This window comes from Triturus cristatus, chromosome 8 (genome assembly GCF_964204655.1).
Source record: "Triturus cristatus chromosome 8, aTriCri1.1, whole genome shotgun sequence".
NCBI lineage: Eukaryota > Metazoa > Chordata > Amphibia > Caudata > Salamandridae > Triturus > Triturus cristatus.
Window position 1 is genome coordinate 696,760,036 of NC_140591.1, and position 19,857 is coordinate 696,779,892.

Genomic DNA, 19,857 nt, shown 5'->3' on the forward strand with positions numbered 1-19,857 from the left:
ACTTGCCTGCTTTTGCTGAGGCTCTATAAATCCATAACTGTAATGTCATTGATTTGCTAACCTGAATAAACAGATTTATAAAAAAAAAAAAGAGCTGGGGCTAATGCACACTGTTGTTTGACACCTTGTTCGGTTTTTATCTTGATAGGAGCTACTGTTTTGTTCCCCAGTTTTACTCTGGCCCATGTGTCAGTTGTTAAATTTAAGTATACCCTTTTCCTCACACACTCCAACTCATTCATGCAAAAAGCATGCATGCCTGCAGACCGATGGTATAAGTCCTGGATTGTATTGCTCCAGAAGTAAAACAGACCTTTCCCACCTCTCTTTCTTGAAAACCACTATGTTTTCAGTCAGGAGAGCATCGCATCTTTTTACTTTCTGCTTCTTCATCCTCATACATAGCCTTCAGGAGCATTCACCACCTAGGCATCCTTTTTCATAGTCACTGAGTGAATCTTTCACTTTGCTTCCTTGCTGTTGACACATACTTCTTGGTTTTCTTAACTTGTATTCAGAACCTCTATTGTTTGCTGTTCTTTTTGTCTGATGCAGTGGCTATAGAGGCGTAGTGGAAGTTCTTTAGGGCTGCTGTTCTCAGATTCTTGATAGAATGTGGTCACACTTTCTTAACCTTTGGAGTTCTGTGGACTCCCACTGAAAGAGAACTCAAAGCTGGAGACACAACCCTAAACAATTTCTACGATTTGGAACGCAAAACAATACACAAAAATACAGAAAAACATATACAACAAAACTACACAAATCCGGGGAGTTTCTCTCTACGGGTACTATATAAATCAGTATAGAATTCAGTAAAGATATGCAGAATATCCAGGCTGTCTCTGTCGCACGCCGGCCGCGTCCCAAATTTCGAGAACATAGTTGGAGAACCTGGGTAGTCTGATGTCTTGCGCTAATGCTCTGCCCGGGCGCTCGCCCTCGCCATATCTGCGTGTTGTGTAATACTTCCCCCTAAAGCGGGCCTCCCGGTCAGGCGTTTGTTTGTAGTCTGAGAGTTTATCTCTGAATGTAGCTAGGCGTTGCCCAGAGGCATCGCTCCAAAGGTCACTCTCCAGTGTTTTAAGTTCGCCTTCAAGTGTTTGTAAGGTGCGACGGAGGTCTGGCAGGACTCCGAAACTTTTAGCAATGCAAGATCCCCGGATTGTAATTTTAAAGGCCTCCCAGACCGTACCCACCTGCGCAACAGAGTCTGTTACGCTGGAAAAATTCTGTGATTTCTGTACCCAGCTCAGTCCGGAAAACTGTATCAAGTAAGGCTTCTGGCATTAATCTCCAGAATCTGAGGGAAGCGATCGAATTGGGCGAGGCAACCGTTATGAGCACTGGGGCATGATCAGAGTAAGTCCTGGCGAGATGGACGGCTTGAGTGACCCACGGGACAGCCCCCCGGGAAACCACCCAGTAGTCTAGACAAGCCCAGAATGAATGCACTGCTGTATAATGGGTTCCTTCCCTACCATCTGGATGCATATGTCGCCACGCATCCGTGAGCCCATGAGCACAGAATATGCCCATCAGTGTTTCCTGTGCCTTAGTGTAATGTGAGGGTAGGCGATTAGACCAGTCCAGGGCGGGATGGAGTGCGGCATAAAATCTCCCCCCCCAGATGACATGAGTGGAGCCTATTTGAAGTATACACTCCCATAATGTTGTGTAAAAGCCTTGGTCCTCAATGTTGTGCCCATAGCAGCACATCAACGTGACCGATTGGGTACCTAATGTGCCCCACATCATACAACTCCCCCCTAGAGAGTCTTGTTGTGTGCCACCCAATATGAAACGAGTATTCTTTTTTACAAGTATCACGGTACCTCTGGAGTAAGTAGAATACGAGGAGAATAAACGCTCGGTGGCCCATTTGCTGGCGAAGGTGGGAGTGTGAGTTGGATCTAAGTGAGTCTCCTGTAACATTGCAATGTGAACATGATGCCTAACAAGGTATGCAAGTACTTGTCTGCATTTCCGGGGATCTCGCAGACCCCTGACATTCCAAGTGAGGAGATTTATTTGTAGTGCCTCAGTGTGTGCAGACACAGCAGAGTAATATGATAATGTCGCTGCATGCTCTGCGAGAATAGGAAGAAAGTGTGCCTCTGAATATGAATCCTAAGTCTACCTGCTGGATGAAGAGTGTGATGAAAAAACATTGCAGATGAGTCCCAACCCACCCACAACAGCACCCCAAATGTGCCGGTATCGTTGTCCCTCCCCAAACCCGAACTAAACTTTAACAGTACAAAAATTGAAACAATCATACAGTAAGTACTGGGGGAACACCTGTGTGGGGAACGCTGGTGTGCAACGATAACCTCCCCTCTATCATAGGTATAGAGCCAATTCCCCAACGACAGGGGGAAGATGGGATGGAGGGGGGGGGGGGGGGGGGTGCTTGGCATAGTTCAGTTTGTTAGCCAAAAGGAGCATCAAGGGAAAGTACCCACTGCCCCAAAAAAAGAATAGATGACGAGCATAAGTTTCATATTACTTATCTGCCGGTGCGTAGTAGTCCGCCAAAATCAGATTTCTGTGATGTAGTGGGATGAGGTATCAAACGAGTACCAACGAGGGGAAGCAACGCTCTGTCAGTCGCCCGGGTCTCACCCAGATGCAGAACATCTGGACCGGAAGGAAGTCCGCGGGTGTCAACAACACATCATAGTGGGAGTGAAGAACAATGAAAGGTGTGATGCTGGTTATCAGTCAGAGCCAAGTGACGGGGATCTGGAGAGACGTTCCTGGGATTCTCTGGGTGGTGAGTTCTTTCTGACAGTGCGAAGGAAATCATCAACGTGCTGCCCGTTGTTAAAGAAGTGTTGCCTGCCTAGGTGTGTGACCCGCAGTCGAGCTGGATATAATAAGGCATATTCAATTTGCGCCCTTCAAAGTTTCTGCCTAGCAGGTATTTTGTGATTTTCTTGCGGCTGTGTTTGTGATAAGACACCTTGTTAGTCGAGCCAGGTTAGCTCTGCATTGGCAATGCATGTAAAAGTAACAGGCTCAGCTCAGGTTGAAATTTTCTCTGCTGTCTAAAGAGCATTTATCAAGATAGGGAAATGATATATAATATTTTTAAACATGATTTTTTTTAACTGCTTACTCTTAACGTTTTTTTCTTGCAAAATTTCACAAAAAGTACGCAAAATTAATTTTCATTGAGAAATATGGTTTTCTCGTACCTTGCATGATTTTGTTACATGAAGGTATACTTTGCGTGGGGAAAAAAGTACCCGTTTTACCAATGGGAGGAAAGTTTGAGCACCAAATGTCTTTTCACAAGACATTTTCTTCACAGACACTTCTCGTTACACAAATTTGCTCAACTCAAAATCCTGAGAAATTTTGCACAACGCAAAATCAGGAATTTCACAAATTCTCCTGCAAAATTTACGTGATGCACCAGCCTACTCTCCCTTATCCTACTTTTAAATCCATTGTGAAAAATGCAAATTGCCAAGTACCTGTCATTACATCATGAAAGGCCTTAAGCGTTGGGATTTCCATAGATAACCTTGAGGCTGTCAATTTAACCAGGAAAGAGAGTTACTGTACAAAAATAGCAACCTGCAAAAAAGAACAAGGAATTTCCATGTTCTTACAGTGACTTCTAGCTGCAGACGACTCACCTTTTGAATGTTACCTAGGCCTCAGACTGGATCCGAAAACATTTTTTGTAATACCTCAGCATGTTGGAAGGTGGCGCTGTGCGGTTCCTAAAGTGACGTGCAGGACATATAAAGGCGCCACTCTTGCGCGCTGACGTCCATTCCTTTTTTTTTTTTTTTTTTGCACCTCTAGATGTGGATCTAGAGCCTCTCTCGTCTCTCAGAAACTGCTTTTTGCCTGATAATTTTTGTCAAATTTTCAACAGTGTGCAAGGGATGTCACTCCTTAAGACGACAGGTTTCAAGCTCTATAGGGACTGTTGAAAACTGATGTCTGTGACAGATCCCCGCCAGGTTTGACTGTGTTGTTCTGGGTTGAGCCCCAACTCCAAGACCTGTGAAGACTTAATGCAGATGAACACGAAGGCCATCCAGGAATGTGAGGCGAAACTCTATGCCACCAAGCACAAGAAGACATAATGTCGGGACCACTCCAAGGCAAATGCTTGTTCCTGGTCCCGTTCCTGCAATCGCTCTTGAAGCTGGTCTTTGTCACTCTCCAAATCCTCAGGTAAGCACAGGAAACATAAGAATTGTAGTTCCACTCCTTCATGTCATTCTCACTCCCCTGATAAAGTGTGTGGGTTGTGCCACGGCCCCGCTTCTGAAGTCGGCAGACTTTGGAGCTGGTTCCGGCACAACCGGAGTTTTTGGGGTCTTGAGCCACATCGCGCCAAATCGAAGAGCTTTGCTCATCTATTCTTCGGCTCTCTACTGACTCTCTCTGGTGCTCCTTTGGGCCCCATGGAACTGAGGTCTACCACCTGGATTACTGCCAGCGGGGTTCACCCTCTGCACCAGCTAGACCCTCGGAGGTGCTTCCTCCCTTGGCTCCAGTACAGACTCTGACTCCAGTGCCCATACCCAATCCAGGCCCAAGTACTTTGATGCCAATGCTGACTTCGCTGCTCGAAGAGGCTGCTCCTATTGTCCTTTCTGACATCAACACGACGCCGGCCGGATTTTGAACAACCTCCCAAGGGAATCCAACCAAGGTTTCTGCACTCACCTTACCACCAAGCAGGCAACACTCTTTACATACTCTTTTTGGTACAGACTCTGACAACGATCTTGATCAGGGTGATGAGTTCACTCAGCCGAATGACAACTGGTATGAGGACTTGCAAGACGGTAGTAGACTGGACACCTTCCCAAAGTCACCCCTTTTCTCCCCTCCTGGCCTGCCACGGATGAATCTGCTTCCCACGCCATGGTTATGCACAGGGCAGTCGAAGTCCTTGACATTCAGTTCCCTATAATGGAGGTGAAAACCAACATTCTGGCAAAGTCCTGCAACCTGAACAGACTCCTTTTGAGCCTCACCTACCGTGTAACGAGGCCTTGACTGATAGTCTACTAGGCGCCTTGGCTAAGCCTTGTACCAGCCCTCTGGCTAACCGCAAATTGCCAGACGCTATCCCCCTGCTCCAGGCAACCCGACCTTCTTGTCTCAGCACCCTCCTCCCAAGAGCCTTGTGGTGCAGGCGTTCACCAGCTGGACCAACCCCAACAATTTTCCTACCACTCACCCTTATCACAGGCCACTCAGGATGGTCGTGATGCATCAAGTTGACAATTCATTGTGGCTTGGACACACCAACTCTGTCAGACGGGATGTGGGCACCGGTGTTGTCATTTGTCACTTCTCGTGGCTACATTTATCTGGGTTCTTGAGCAGTGTCTACTCTTCCCTGATGGACATGTCATTCAATGGGCTTTGCCTGTTTGGGAGCAAAGCCGATTCTGCTCTTGAACGCTTCAAGGAGAGTAGGGCTACTGCTCGCTCCTGGATTTTTTTTACCCAGCCTCACCAGCCACACTTTCAGCTATTGTGGTTTTAGGTGAGGTGTTCCTTACTGCCAGCCTGTTCCTCCCCACCAGGGAACCCCATGGTTTAGCGGGAGAGGCCATGGGGCCCACTGTGGCCAAGATCCGCGTGCCACTTAGTCCGCCAGCAGCTCCCCCTCCAAGCTTCTTTAGTGTACCCTTACAGGATCTTAACCACCCAGTGGGAGACAAAATCCATAGATTCTATCCGGGTTGGCTGATCACATTCAACAGGTGGGCACTGCAAATTGTCCAAAAGATTATACCCTACCCCTCCTTTCTAACCTGCCACACATCCCATGGTCACACCAGCAACTGACCATCTCCATTTTGTGCGAGGAAGCCCTTTTGGCCACAGAGGGTGTAGAGAGGGAGCCTGTGCAAGAATTAAGGAGTTGTTGCTATTCCCTCTACTTTCTCTTGGCCAAGAAGGACGGTGATCTTCAGCCTATCCTAGATCTTCGCCCTCTGAATGCCTTCCTCCAGAGGGAGGCTTCAAAATAATCACCCTGATTCAGGGCTTGTCTGCTTTCAACTCTGGAGTCTGGATGGTGGTGTTGGATCTGGAAGGTGCCTATTTCTTGCCAGCCCATCGACGCTACTTGTGGTGGATGAGGAGCATTTTTAGTTCACTGTGCACCCCATTGGTCTCGCCAGTGCCCCACGGGTGTTCACGAAAGTGATGTCAGTGGTGGCAGCACACCTTCAGAGGTTCCAGTCTTCGCCTTCCTCAATGGCTGGCTGTTGAAGGCAGGCTTGCCCTAGCCAGTCGCCTACCACCTTCAGACTAAAGCGAATCACTTGTCATCCTGGTGGTTCACTATCAGCCTGCTGAAGTCACACCAGATTCCTTCTCAGATGCATCCCTTCAACTGACCCATTCTGGACACAATTCAGTTTCATGCCTTTCCCCCGGGAAAGAGAGTCCATTCATTCTTGGTTCTTGATTTTGGTGAGGTCGACTCTGAGACTGCTGGGACTGATGGCCTTCTGCAGTCTGTGGTCGAGCACACCAACTAGCATAACAAGGCTATGCGGTCCTAGTGAGCTTAGCATCAAGGGGGGACCTCTCCGACAATGTTCAGATTTCAGAGTAGACTGCAAAGGATCCGCAGTGGTGGTTGCTGAACCGCGATTAGGTCAGCTGCTGACCCCTTTCCCTTCCCAACTCAGAGCTGACTGTAATGACCAATGCATCGCTTATGGGATGGTGCGGCCATCTGTGAGAGGTGGAGGTCAGAGATCTCTGGTGGAGTCTCAGCTCCATATTATCTTTCTGAAGTTGAGGGCCATTCTCTTAACACTGAAAGCCTTCGAGCTGTCCATAAAGGAGAGACTAATGCAGGTGAATTTGGCCAATGTCACCGCCATTGTGCATAGCAACAAACAGGGCTGGGTGAGGTCACGGACCCTGTCCCAGGATGCCGTGCACCTCTGGAAATGGCTGGACCATCAAGGAATCTTCCTGGTGGTGAACCACCTGGCAGGATAGATGAATGCCAGGGTGGATGAGCTCAGCTGAGTGTCAGTTACACCTGGAGGTGGCGAAGTTCTCTTCCGCCACCACTGAGAATGCACAATGTCAGCACTTCTTTGCGTTGGAGTTTCCAAGGCGTCTCTCGTTCAGAGACACGTTACGCCTCTAGTGGAATTCTGGACTTCTGTATGCCTTCCCACCTTCAACTCTTGCAGCAAGTTCTCAAGAAGATCAGGGCAAATGGGCCCAAGTCATCCTAGTGGCTCCAAATTACGCACAGAGAGTTTGGTATCCAAAACTACTGGGCTTGAACATATTTCCTTCTATCAGGTTGCCCTTCCGGAGAACTCGTGGCAGCAACAGGGCAGGGTTCTGCTCCCAGGCCTTCGCAATCTCCTTAATGCATGGAGATTGAGCAGCAATAGCTGAACACATTTGACTTTCCCCAGAAGGTGATTAATGTCATCTTGGCAGCTAGGTGTCCCTCCACGAAAACTGTGTATGTGTGAACAGCAAGAGGTGGAAAAGGTCTTGGCAGTTCAGTGATTTATGGACTAAGCACAAATGATACTAATAAAAAAAAATATGGAAAGAAAAACTCAGTGTGAAAAAGATCTTTAGACCTTTTAGTCTGGATAAAGTTGTGGTTTGGTGTGGCACTCGCCAGGCTGAACCTCTCCAGGCCAAACAGTCTGTTTTATGATTTATGTCTCTAGCCCGGCAAGGACTTGCTCTCGACAGTTAAAGGTTATCCTTGGCCCTCTCGAGCTTCTTATGATTGCCTGATCGACCATCCTTGTTTAAATCACCTGTTTTGATGTGATTCCTGAAAGTGCTTTAGCACATTTCCCCATTCTCCCTTTGTCATGCCCCGATGGGACCTCAGTCTGTATGTACTTAATGTGTTTGAGCTGCCCCACAGCTGTTCTTTGTGGCTTCTAACCATCAATACTGTGTTGCTGATTGCCATCACCTCTGCACAGCATGTGAGTGAGCTTCAGGCTCTGTGTGTTCATCCACCATACACTACCTTCTGTATGTTCATCCTCCTTACACCACCATCTTGCCTGATATGCTGGTTCTGTGAAATAGTCTACATTCTACTGAAAGTTGTAACACGGCTCTACGTCAAACCATCTCCGGCGTTCTATGCTCCGCCTAACCCCCCTAAGGAGAAGAAAAGACTCCCATTGGTTGGACCCCAAAAGTGGACTCAGTTTCTACATTGATCGTACCAAAGACCACTGGGTGGGCAGTCAATTCTTTGTAGGGTTCGGTAGAGGGTAAAAGGGCAGGGCTATGCAGATGTGTACCATCTTGTGCTATGAATTAAGATCTGCTATGCATTCGTGAAGAAGCAGCCTCCAGAAGGCATGCACACCCACTCTACCAGGCCCGAAGCTGCTACCAATGTGTTTGCATGCGGAGTCCCTGGCCTAGACATCTGCCAGGCAGCTACGTGGGATTCCCTCCATGTGTTCACGAAGCACTATTGTATAGACAGTCAAGTTCGCCGAGGGGGTATTCTGCTGACTCGGTCCAGCTGAACTTTTTGGTTCGAGTCCATTCACAGACACACTGCCAAATAGGTACTGCTTTGGTATCCACTCAAAAGATGAGGAATCTGCAGCTAGAAGTCTCTATCAGAAGAACAAGTTTCTTACGTCCTGTAACGCTTCCGATAATTCTGCCATCTTTTTACTATAAATTGTATTTTGAACATAAAATGTCTCCAATTAAAGGTTTACTGACATCACAGTAACATACAGGGATAATTATTTTCAGAGTGTAGTAAAAATTAAATACTCATGACCGCCAGAGGATTACAATTGGATGCTTGTCATTAACGGCCTTGTTTAAAGTCGTTGGGAAAGGTCGCTTATTACGTTCGCTGCCGCAGGACATTTGATGAACAGCAGGAGATGGAAAAGGGCCTTGCGGTTCAGTGAATCATTAACGATTAAACACAAATTATATTAATTTTGAAAAAGGTGGGAAGAAAAATTGTTCTGACGCATAAACAAACACATCTATACAGTTACCTGAGAGATGCTGTATTTTTTTTTGTAATACACATGAAATGTAGATAATGAAAGAACTTCCTTTTAAAAATTGTTCTCTTTGGTGCCAAGAGTTGGAAAACTGAACCACTTATCAACCAAGCTGTACTGTGCATTGTCCACACCGCAGACCCACTGGCTAATTTGCACACACTCCAACGACAATTAAGACAACAGAGGCTATATATTAATTGCATTTTACCGGTGGGTAAACCAGTGTCCCCCATTTTGCCTCACGTGTGGTACAGAATGTGGCAAATAGGTTCGCCTCAGTTTTGACTTTATGCAAATCGTTGCACCAAAGAAGAAATGAGGGAAAATAATTGTGTAATCACTTGAAACAAATGTATTCTTTATAAATGAATTTAAATGAGTGGTAGAGATTTTAAGATAAAAATACCGCCCATGAATAATACTTTGGAAAAAAGTAAGCAAATTAATTTTGAACTTCTTTTTATACTAGAGTGATATAAAAAATCGAATCGGATTGTCCTGAAAGTTGGCTCCAAATTTTAACACTAGCAGATGTGCAGCATTTAAGTGTGACTTATAACAAATTATTTAAAAGTTGAGCCTGTGTGTTTTTTCCACTTATCGATTTGCAATCACAGTTAAATCGTGGAAAATTCATGTATGCCATTATGCAATGCTGCGGATACAGTTTGATACCTTTCCTATTACACAGCAGCAAAAATAGTGCAGATGGCAACATATAGTTCAAACATCCTGCGTTCAAGTTATCCCACGAAGCGCTTGGTCAGTGATGCTCCTTTCTGAACCACCATCTTCAATTTTTAAGCAAATTCTTGCGCCTCCTGCATATTCAACTTGTCTCTGGCATCTCATTTACATTGAGCCACTCTATACAGAACTACGCCAACCACCGCTAGTTGAAGAGGGGTGGAGTTTTTCACAAAACCCTATTGGTGGGCGATCGATTTCCACCATGTGTCACTTATGTTTTTGTTTTCATACCTCTGAGTCAGTCAGGTTCAGCCTGAACTGTCTCTTCTCGCTTTTCTGAGAAAGATAATTGCTTTTATTCTAATATCGCTGTTGCATTCTTCTACCCGTAGCAAACTTTGTAAGAATTTATCGTTTTTACACGACTGAGCAGCAATGTGCGTTTCTGAAAATATAATCTAAATAAAGTAATGACATTTGCTTATACGCGAAAAAATAGATTACGACCAGAATGGGGAGGTCCTTAAGCGTATCAGAATGTGGTATCAGACCTGACAAACTTGAATGACGCCTATCTTGTCCAACAAGGCTTAGAGGCCTTGGCTTGCTGGACAGAGAGTAGTTGTAACATATTAATGAGGTCCCATGAATGATTGAAGGGGTGGGGGGGCGGTGTGTATGAGTGATCCGCTCCGACTAGAGCTTAGCAACGGGTGTGAGTATGCAGTGAATGAATGAAAAGGGAGGTTACCATACGTTCCTGGTGGGCATCCTCATCTCAAGTTTTTGTAACAAGACAAATTCAATAAAAAGTATTAAAACTTAAAAATAAAGTTCCAATAAAAATAAAACAACCTGTTCTTATTTCATGGTCTCCTGCATTCATCTTATATCCTGGCACCAGTACACCTTCAAGCGCCAGGAACAGGAGCCAAAGAACACTGAGAGCCGTGCAAATAACTTCTACTGGTCTTTGTTTTTGTTTTGTTTCTGTTAGCTGCTCTGGCTGAAATTTCTGAACTAGTAGCCCAGTTGCACGGGACGATGATCAAGATGGAGAATTTTCAGAAGCTGCAGGAACTCAAGAAAGACCTGATAGGCATTGACAACCTTGTAATCCCAGGACGGGTGAGTGGTAGTATGTAATGCACTGAACAATATGTGGTAGACTATGGTACAAATCTGCTGATGTGTTCACTTGCAATTTAACTCGTGCTTGATGTCTTTCTGGTGATCATCAACTAGTAAGTTCCTAATTAAGTACCAGAAACGTTCATTGCTCCTGTTGTACCCTCTTCCCAGTCTTTCCTATTGCGGTGGAAGCCACGTCTGCGCCAGGAAGTCCAACACGAAATGCTGTGAATGACTGCCTTACCCATCCCAACTGTGCCACCATTCCAAGCATATCTTGTGCATCATAGAAGGCTGAATAGACCAGTGTTGGTGGGTGGCTATCGTTATGATAGGGATGTGGAAGTACAGGACTAACAGCAATGAAGGTTACCATTAAATAATTCCTTTTTTGCCTCCCTCAACCCAGTCACTGCTTTTGACGCTTACCAGACAGCTATCACTGTAGTAAAACAGTAGTAAGCCACTAATTCTGCAACACCGCGTGATCACACTTTTACCAAATGAAGAGCACACACAAGTGAAAACAGAATGGAAGACACTGTAATCAAAGATAGTACATTTGCTTGGGCGCTCTGGGCCTAATGCAGCATGGGAAATGGGTCTCTGACCTCCTTTGGGTACTAAGACTTCCATAAGGAGTAGCAGCGGCCCATCACACCCCTGGGCACTGATGCTGTAGCACCTACTGCACTAGTGAGAATGATGTACCTGGCCAACGTTCACTCCATCCTTATTCAGCCTCTCAAACTAGAATGATAGACTGAGCACGGGGGGGCCGAGGCGTTGGCCCCTTAAATCTCTGTAAGAGAATTATCCCCAGATTCCATCAAAGAGATAGAGGCGGGAACATTTTTAAATAATCTACTTGTTCATGGGACTAAATGCAACAGAAATCTACATGTCCTGTGAGACACTCAACTTGTCCCACCAATTCCCAAATCAATTTTGTGTGCTGTCTCAGAAACATTAATATATTTTTGTTTTAATAAAACCGACCAACGATATCAATGATTTGCAAAAATGTTACATTAGAACTTGATTTTATTGCTGAGAAAACTGATATTCTCCTTAAGTACTGAGACACAACAATAAATTAACTTGAATGACTGACTTCAGGCACAGTAGTTTGGACAAACCAGACCAGAAAGCAAGCGGCAGCACATTTGCACATCCATCCGTGTTGGTTGTATGTGGAAATATCTACTACAGAAGCACCACGCTGCCAAAATGCAGAGGACCAAAATATAGAGTCTGGAGTTAAGAAGAGTAAATCAGTCCTTACCAATTACCTTCTCAATATTTCGCTCCTCAGTATTTTGTTTACAATAATCCGCTATTACGATCTTCTGAGGTGACTAGAAGGTGGAGTATCTCAATGTTGCAGTAAAAAAAGAAATGGATCCGGAATTCTGTGCAGTTGGGGAGGTGCTGTCTGTCACTAGACGCCTGGCCTGTTCCATCCCACTTGGTTCTTTGCCCTTCATCTTGCCTTACTGACGTACTCATCACTGCACATAACCCAACTGCCATGATACACACTCCCGGAACAGACAAACACACCTACTGCGCACTTAAGCCCATTGTACAGACACAAAACTACAGTGCCGGTGCACACAGCCCTGCATAGACTGATACATCACTTACTGTAGAGACGCCCAACCCCATGCAGGCACACATCCTTGGAGACATACTCCTACCATGCCCCACACTCAGACAGAAGCACACCCACTCTAGATAGACCCATGCACTCTGTTAGCAGATATAACCCAGCCCTCCCAGAGTAGACCGAGACAAACTCTTGTGCAGACACACCCCCTCTGTACAGACACCCCCCCTCTGTACAGACACACACCCACTGCAGACATCCATACCGCACACAGACACACATACATGTCTTGCAGAGATACACCATGCACAGACACAGACCTCCTATAGACAGAGAGCCCATCCACTGTAAAGTGACACAGAGAGTCATTCCAAGCACAGATACTTCCTACACATAAACATGCTTGCTCACTCTGCAGAGACTCGCATGCCCTTCAAACACAGTAGCAATTACCTGCACCAGGTTTACCCTCACGCAAACCAACTTCACATACACTTCCCAAAGCGTAGAGGTTGTTGCTGGATTTAGGGGATGGCATGTCGCAGTTGCACGAAGTGCTGTTACACGGGTGGGCTGGCCTAGCGAAATGTGGATGAAGATATAAGAAAAAAGGATGGGTCAGTCATAGTCCCTCTCTGCTAGTGGTGGACTGAACAATAACTCAAATCAGCTAATGCGGGATGGAGCAGGCTGCACCAAAGGTTTTGGACCAGTACTATGCTGGCTGATGGTTGGCCCTCTGCTAGTGGAGGTTTGCGGCAATCTGCGTTCACGTTCCTCCTTTTTAGCATCTCTAAAAATAAAACAAATGTGCTTCTGAAGCTGCATTGAGCAATACATTTTCTGTGATTCAGCTCCTCTCCCATATACCATGTAAACAAACACAGCCCCGTCACAGGCACCTCTGCCCAGTTCCTGTAGAAAGCGTGCCGTGTTGCAGGGAACATCTTTCCTGCCTAATGCATTACAGTCTGCTCTGGCCAGTTCCTGAGGCTATTTTATACCAAAGTTCTCAGAGAGGACTGTGCTCATAGAAGAGCCACAAAGCTTACTGACAGGCTGTTGCCCTTGATGTACTCGGCAGTATGAGCAAAGTAATTTATGCACCAGGCAGTGCCTAACAGGAAAGGTTTGCATAACATGTGCCTAACTTATGCATGACTTTAGTAGAGATAGTACCCGCAAAGAAATCCACGGATTTCCAAAAAGACTGGAAGAAGCCACTCATTTTCTATTCTAAGGAGGGACATTCTACAAATGTATAAGAAATATAAATGTACATTGCAACAGGAGAAGGGTTTCAAGGAAGTTTTTGATTTTGGCTGAGATGCCCAGCGTAGGTCCATGAGGGCAAATCACAATCCATGGCTAGACTTTCAGATTTACCACTGGCTATCCAAATGAGTTCCAATGAGATTAAATGAACATTTGTTTATTTTATGTGATAATCCTGTAACTCTACCATGGGTTTGGCCCTCCTTGGCCATCCCTAGCCTCTTTAGCTGTTTATGGCTCTCTGTTCTTGTACACGTGATGCTCTACAATTCCAATGCCCACCAAGCAAGGATTAATCAACATAATTGAAGTTTATGAGATTGCTTGCTTTAAATTTTGAAAAGACTGCATTTTTAATGCTGACACTTTCTCGTCCAGGAGTGGAACCTGGCTCCAGCAGACAGGGCCTCAGTCCCCTCTGTGCCTCCTTCAGTGCTGTTGTGGGGAGATTGTACAGCGATGAAGCCTTCGAGGTGCTATGAAGCACACTGGCAGTCTTGGAACATGCACTGGTCATAGTGCAGGACCAAAGAGAGAACTTGAAACTGTATAGGTGCAACATATTGTGGGACACACTCTGAATACTAAATGAAGCACAAAGATCCTTATCTGTTAGCATTGATTGGCTAATGGGGGCACAACTGGTGTCACCGTAAACAGGTGCATTACCATAGTCGTAACAGCACCAGCTCTATATCAATACAATTTAGGAAAATACACAACTGAAGACAAACACAACTGTCAGTAGGTATATACCCATACACATGTACTCCTAGAAAGCTGCAGCTAGTTCAAGCAGTTAAAGATCGAAGTGTTCACATTCACAATTACTTTGTGACACTGGGTGGGGGAGGAGTGGAACCACATCGCTCCCCCGGGGGGGGGGGGGGGGGGGGGAAGAGGGGGTTTGAGCTTGGCAATGTTTGATCGCCGAGTTGCAGAAATGTCAGGATGTTTCCCAGAACCATCGTTCTGGATAGCCTGTTTTTCACCGAAAGAGTGACAAGTGCAGTGAAGCCCTGGCAGCTTGCACCAGTGTAAACAGTTGCAGGATCATTGGCAGTGCAGCAGAATTAGAGTTTTAAAGTAACAGGTCAAAACGCTCTGAAGGTATAGTCCAACTTTACTCTCCCGACTGATCATTAAAGGCTTTAGTCAGTCTCCAGCAAGTTGATGGCCCTCCACTCAGTATGTGAGCATTATCAACCCTCTAAAGGGCACAAAATGTGTATCCAAAGGAGATCTTTTTTGTACCTCAGCATCTCCCTCTCATTTATCTCGTAAACAAACTTGTGCCCCTGCCAGACTCTCAAACACTGTAATGCATCGTAAATAAATGATCCTGGCCTATTAAGGCCCGGAATTCATTCAAACTCATCCTGTGGGCGAAGATAAAATGAGAGCAGGGGCCTGAAGGGTTCAATGAAATCTTCGACTTGCACATTTTCCCATGCCAAGCCTTCTTCATTGGCTGAGATCGAAAGTGCTGCAACTTTGTCCATGTTTACTTTGATTTAATGTCAAGTTGTCCGTCGGACAAAATAGACATTAAATCTTCTTGCTCCTGACAGAAATCAACATGTCTCGGCATCTAGTGATATACATCTCCTACCCCTGAAGAGAACGACAAACCCCAATGGGTTGGTTTATGTACCCAAAGGAAATGGAATATCTGTCGATGAACAGGCAAGACCTGTTGGTGAGATAATTCCCCCAACTGAGGCTACACTGCTGGCTGATTTGTCCCGATCTGTCATACCAATAAAATACCAATAGGTCGTCAGATGGCCCATACCCCTGAGATGTGCCCCAAAAAAACCACAAGAGTTCTCAACCTTCAGTGTATGCCGTGCCGGTTCCTCCCCAGATTTGACACTGGTTACTCAGAGATTTGCATCCTTAAACAAATGGCATGATCTCCATGGAGTAGCATCATGTCAGGTAAAACAATCAAGGAGGGCTTCCAGCAGAGAAGGAGACATAGCTCCACCAGTACTGCTAGTTCATATCACAACCAAGGCGTCCATTTTTATTGTCAAACCACTCAGTCCTCCACCTCAGAGGACTTAGATGATCCTCCACTTCTCTGAGGACAAGTGAGATATCGCATGGAGGAGACAGCGGCCTTATCAAATGACTTGACAAGGAGAAACTTTGTAGAGATGTGGCCTAACGCCTAGAATGATTTACCTCAGAGCTGGGGAACCGGGTTCGAGTCCTGGCAGAGACACTCGTCATCCTGTGATTTGGGCCAAATCACTTAATGTCCCCATAAATGTGTTGGTCTGTAACACAACTGGTGCTCATGTAAAGCGCTCCGATACCTTTGTGTCTGATTCACACTATAAAAGTAAGTTGCTACCAGCAACCCCTGCAAAGCCATCCTAAGGCTCCTAAGAAGGCGTTAGAATCTGCCTTTTAAACCTAAAATGGAAAACCGTACAACAGCATATCTGAGGAACAGAACAGCCTAATATCAAAGGAGAGATATCTTAAGAACCCACACCGCTCTTAATAAAAATGCTCAATGTAAAGAATGAGGTTGAAGAATAGAAGGGCACCAGAATTGTGATAGACCACAGGCAAGGGAAGCCGGCAACCCTATGTGCCTAATACTCTCCCTCACATTTTCCAAGGAGACAAGGAGCCTACAAGTGCCAGAGCAGTAACTTAAGAGGAGAGAGTACTCATGACAAGTCCAAACTCAGTAAATCAACCAGACATGAAAGATAGCGACCAAGACCTGCATGGTCGAAAGGGACTACCAAGAAGATGGTACCTCACAGAAGCCTCCAGAGATTTGGATTGAGACCTCCCTTGCCAGTTCTCTTAACTTAGAGCTGTTACACTGTCTGGCTGAACATCAGGCAGAGCAGGTTTCAATCATTAAAGCCCCGCAAAGAGCACTCGCTGTAACTATTTTTGCAAACGGGCACGGACTCCTCGGAGTCTGGAGTCCCAGGTTTGCGAGAGGCCAATCCCCAGGACGAATGAAGATGAATCAGAAGAGGATGTGTAGGAAGCTCGCCTGTGGGATTTGAATGCTTATGCCACAATAAGGCCCTACATCCTAAATCATGCTGTTGTTGGAGCCTTCTTTTCCCCCACGAGCTTACAAAATCTTGCCATTGGCTACAGTGGTCTTTTTTCCATAGTCGTATATTCTTACACCTTAGCTCTAGAATGATGATTCATGATGAGGCTCTAACGGTGAAGATGCACAATGAAATGTGGCTAATCCTTGCAGCAATTCAGATTTGCATCGGAGTGACATACATATATATATTACATATATATATTACAATTACTACATGTGACTCTCACAAGCCTATGCAGAACTGCTTACTTTAAGCAAATGTTCAATGACACTACCTCCCCAGAACATCCAGGCATGTCCATCTGCAACCAGAATGGTCATTCCTAAAAAAAGCAAATTGATATTGCTCATTCTGCCATCATCCCGCTTCATAGTCCACAGTTCTTGTTCTATTAGAACAGGTTCTACTCAAATATTTATGTGGCTTTGTTCAGGATGTATGCTTGCCTTTCGAGCATTTATCTCTACCAGATGAAATTGCCAAACCCCTGATCTATGCTGTGGCCCCTTCCTCATCATTTCCAGTGCAATTCTGCATTTGACCAGTATCTCGGGGAGCACAACTAGCTTGGGATGGGTTTGTAGTTCCATATCTCTTATTGGAAGTAATCTCCTTTATTACCTGGTATCAGAAATCCACAATGACCGACGAGCCACCTCCACCCAGATGACCAAAGACTACATCCATGCAGAGAGAATTCAGACATTTAGGTGTGTTCTCTGCACTGAACCCCCCCCCCCCCTCTCTCTCTCTCTCTCTCTCACTGTGGGTGTTAGTGTGTAAGTTAAAAGGGGGGTAACTTCTTTTAAGGTACTTATATTGCCCATGCCTCCCCTTTTATTCTCCTTTTAAGACCGGCTGTCCTCCTGGTTTTAGCTATAGTGCGACTCATCCATTTAGTGACTTTTGTTGCCGTAAATACCGGATATCTCCACACACTTACCAAAAAAATGAACTTATAACTGTACTGAGATTATTGTGCGCCTTTGCTCAGGGAGGTGGGAAGCAAAAAGGGACTGTCTACTGCTTTAGTCCAGGTTGCCATTTTATTTTCGAGAAAATAACAGCACTTGGAAAAGAAAATCCCAATGGCATTTTGAGCGAACACTAATATTTACCAAGTGTCTGCACATTCTGTCCAACCCTGCTTGTCCTGGGCAATTTGACACCTGCCTTTTCTCTTGCTTTCTCCCAAGGAGTTCATTAGGCTGGGCAGCCTCAGCAAGCTCTCTGGGAAAGGCTTACAACAGCGCATGTTTTTCCTGGTAAGTGGGGGGAACTGTTTGTTCTGTGACTAATTGGGTGTCTTATTGAGGCTGACATTCAGACTCCGAGCATGCATAAAGGACATGAGTGTGAAAGATGTGCAGTCAACAGCTCCTGTGACATTAAATGACATTTATAACAGCTTGCAGAATATTGCTGGGCACCAGGCCTCGAAACTTCATTGATTTCTATGGCAGTTTTTGATGTGTTTCTTTCAAATGGCTGCTATAAGTTTACATGAATAGTTTTAGTCATGATAATGTATGTGGTTGTGTGCAATTTGCTTAATCTGCTTTGATGTAATTGCTTGAAATTTCAGAGAAATTATTTAAAATGCAAACTAGCATTTAGTGTTCTATAGTAGAATGAAATGCACTCTCGTATCCGTTTAGGACACAAAGATACATTTAGCGCTTTAAAATGTTCAAAAAACACAAGTGCCACAAACAGTTGAGCGGGTTCTCATCTTTCATGTTGTTCCTGTGCACTTACACTAATTTTTCACGGTGAATGGCCTTTAATTACGCAATATGGTCTAATAGCATAATTTCTGGAATTGTGTGTAAACGAGCATAACATAAAGTTATGCGAGATTGCGCCCCCCTAACAAGTTTCACCCAGGCCTAATATTCTCAAACGGCCAGGTGTGTATCAACCAGCGCTCAGTTGATCTTGAAGGACGAAACCCTTAGTTGACTTTGCGCCAATTCAAATCTTTGGCCTACTGCTTGCAGACTCTTTTCCACAACATATGCTTAAATCTGCATATCTATCTCAGCCAGTGCTTAATTTGAGCTGGTGGTTTCCGGTGCTCGGCACCGGCACTTAATTGACAACACCAGCACTTATGACAGATTGCCTTATGGCGACGCTGTTTGTCTAAATTAGAGATGAACACAACACTTCTGTTTTTTAATTCAGTATACATTAGAAATGACTAACGCCTGCTGCAGAAGACACTCTTATAGCTTTGGGGACCCAGAATAATCTGAACTGTCACAGTTGTAGGTTGTGATTCTTAGAAGTTGTGTTGGTTATGGCATTGGCGGTTCTAACCGGGGCAGTGGGTCATGCAAGCTGCAGTGTCCTCCTGCTGAGGGCCTGGCACTTACTTTCTTAAACATTAAGCACTGATCCCCGCAGCTACTAGATGCTACCACATTTTTTATTCGTGTTTAACTCCATAGATACCATTGCACTGTAGTGTGCATCAAAAAAGCTACCTTTAAACAATCTGTAATACACATGCCAATGCCGCCAGATATCGGATATATTAAAACAGTGACACTTTGATGGATGAGCAGTTGTATTTAAGTTTCGAATAACCGCACACTGCTGATCGAATGTCACGGATGATGTGACAGCACATCATGCGATCGATTAAAATCAGTTCATAGGAGTATTTTGTGATGACCGATCCCAGATTTAGGAGCATCAAAATGTCACACACGGGCTGTGTGAAAGAGAAGGTCCATCTCGTTCGTACTCTGATAATCACAGTGTGAACAGCTTTAAGATGTTGATTCAAGTTCTACATTGGTCACATTTTCTGACTGGAAGGTACCTGCTGCTATCGTACTTTAAGAATGGACCTTAGCATGGGAAATCTAAAAATACACCCTTTTTATGCTTTTTGTAGTCCCAAAACCCAGATGCTTATTTCCAGTCAACAATTAGGTAATGGGGGAGGAGCCTAGCGCGCAACCAAGATGGCCGCGTAGGTGCGAGGCTCCCGAGGACCTCC

General features: G+C 45.2%; 1 protein-coding gene across 6 annotated transcripts in view; it reads left to right on the forward strand.

Annotated features, from left to right (window-relative positions):
• Positions 1-19,857, forward strand: part of FARP1 (FERM, ARH/RhoGEF and pleckstrin domain protein 1) — a 581,296-nt gene that overhangs the window by 511,240 nt on the left and 50,199 nt on the right. For all 6 annotated transcript variants that reach the window (XM_085622106.1, XM_085622108.1, XM_085622109.1 and 3 more), the window contains exons 19-20: positions 10,732-10,862; positions 18,044-18,112. In XM_085622106.1, coding sequence (XP_085478232.1) covers positions 10,732-10,862; positions 18,044-18,112 — 200 coding nt within the window. The remainder of the gene's footprint in view (positions 1-10,731; positions 10,863-18,043; positions 18,113-19,857) is intronic.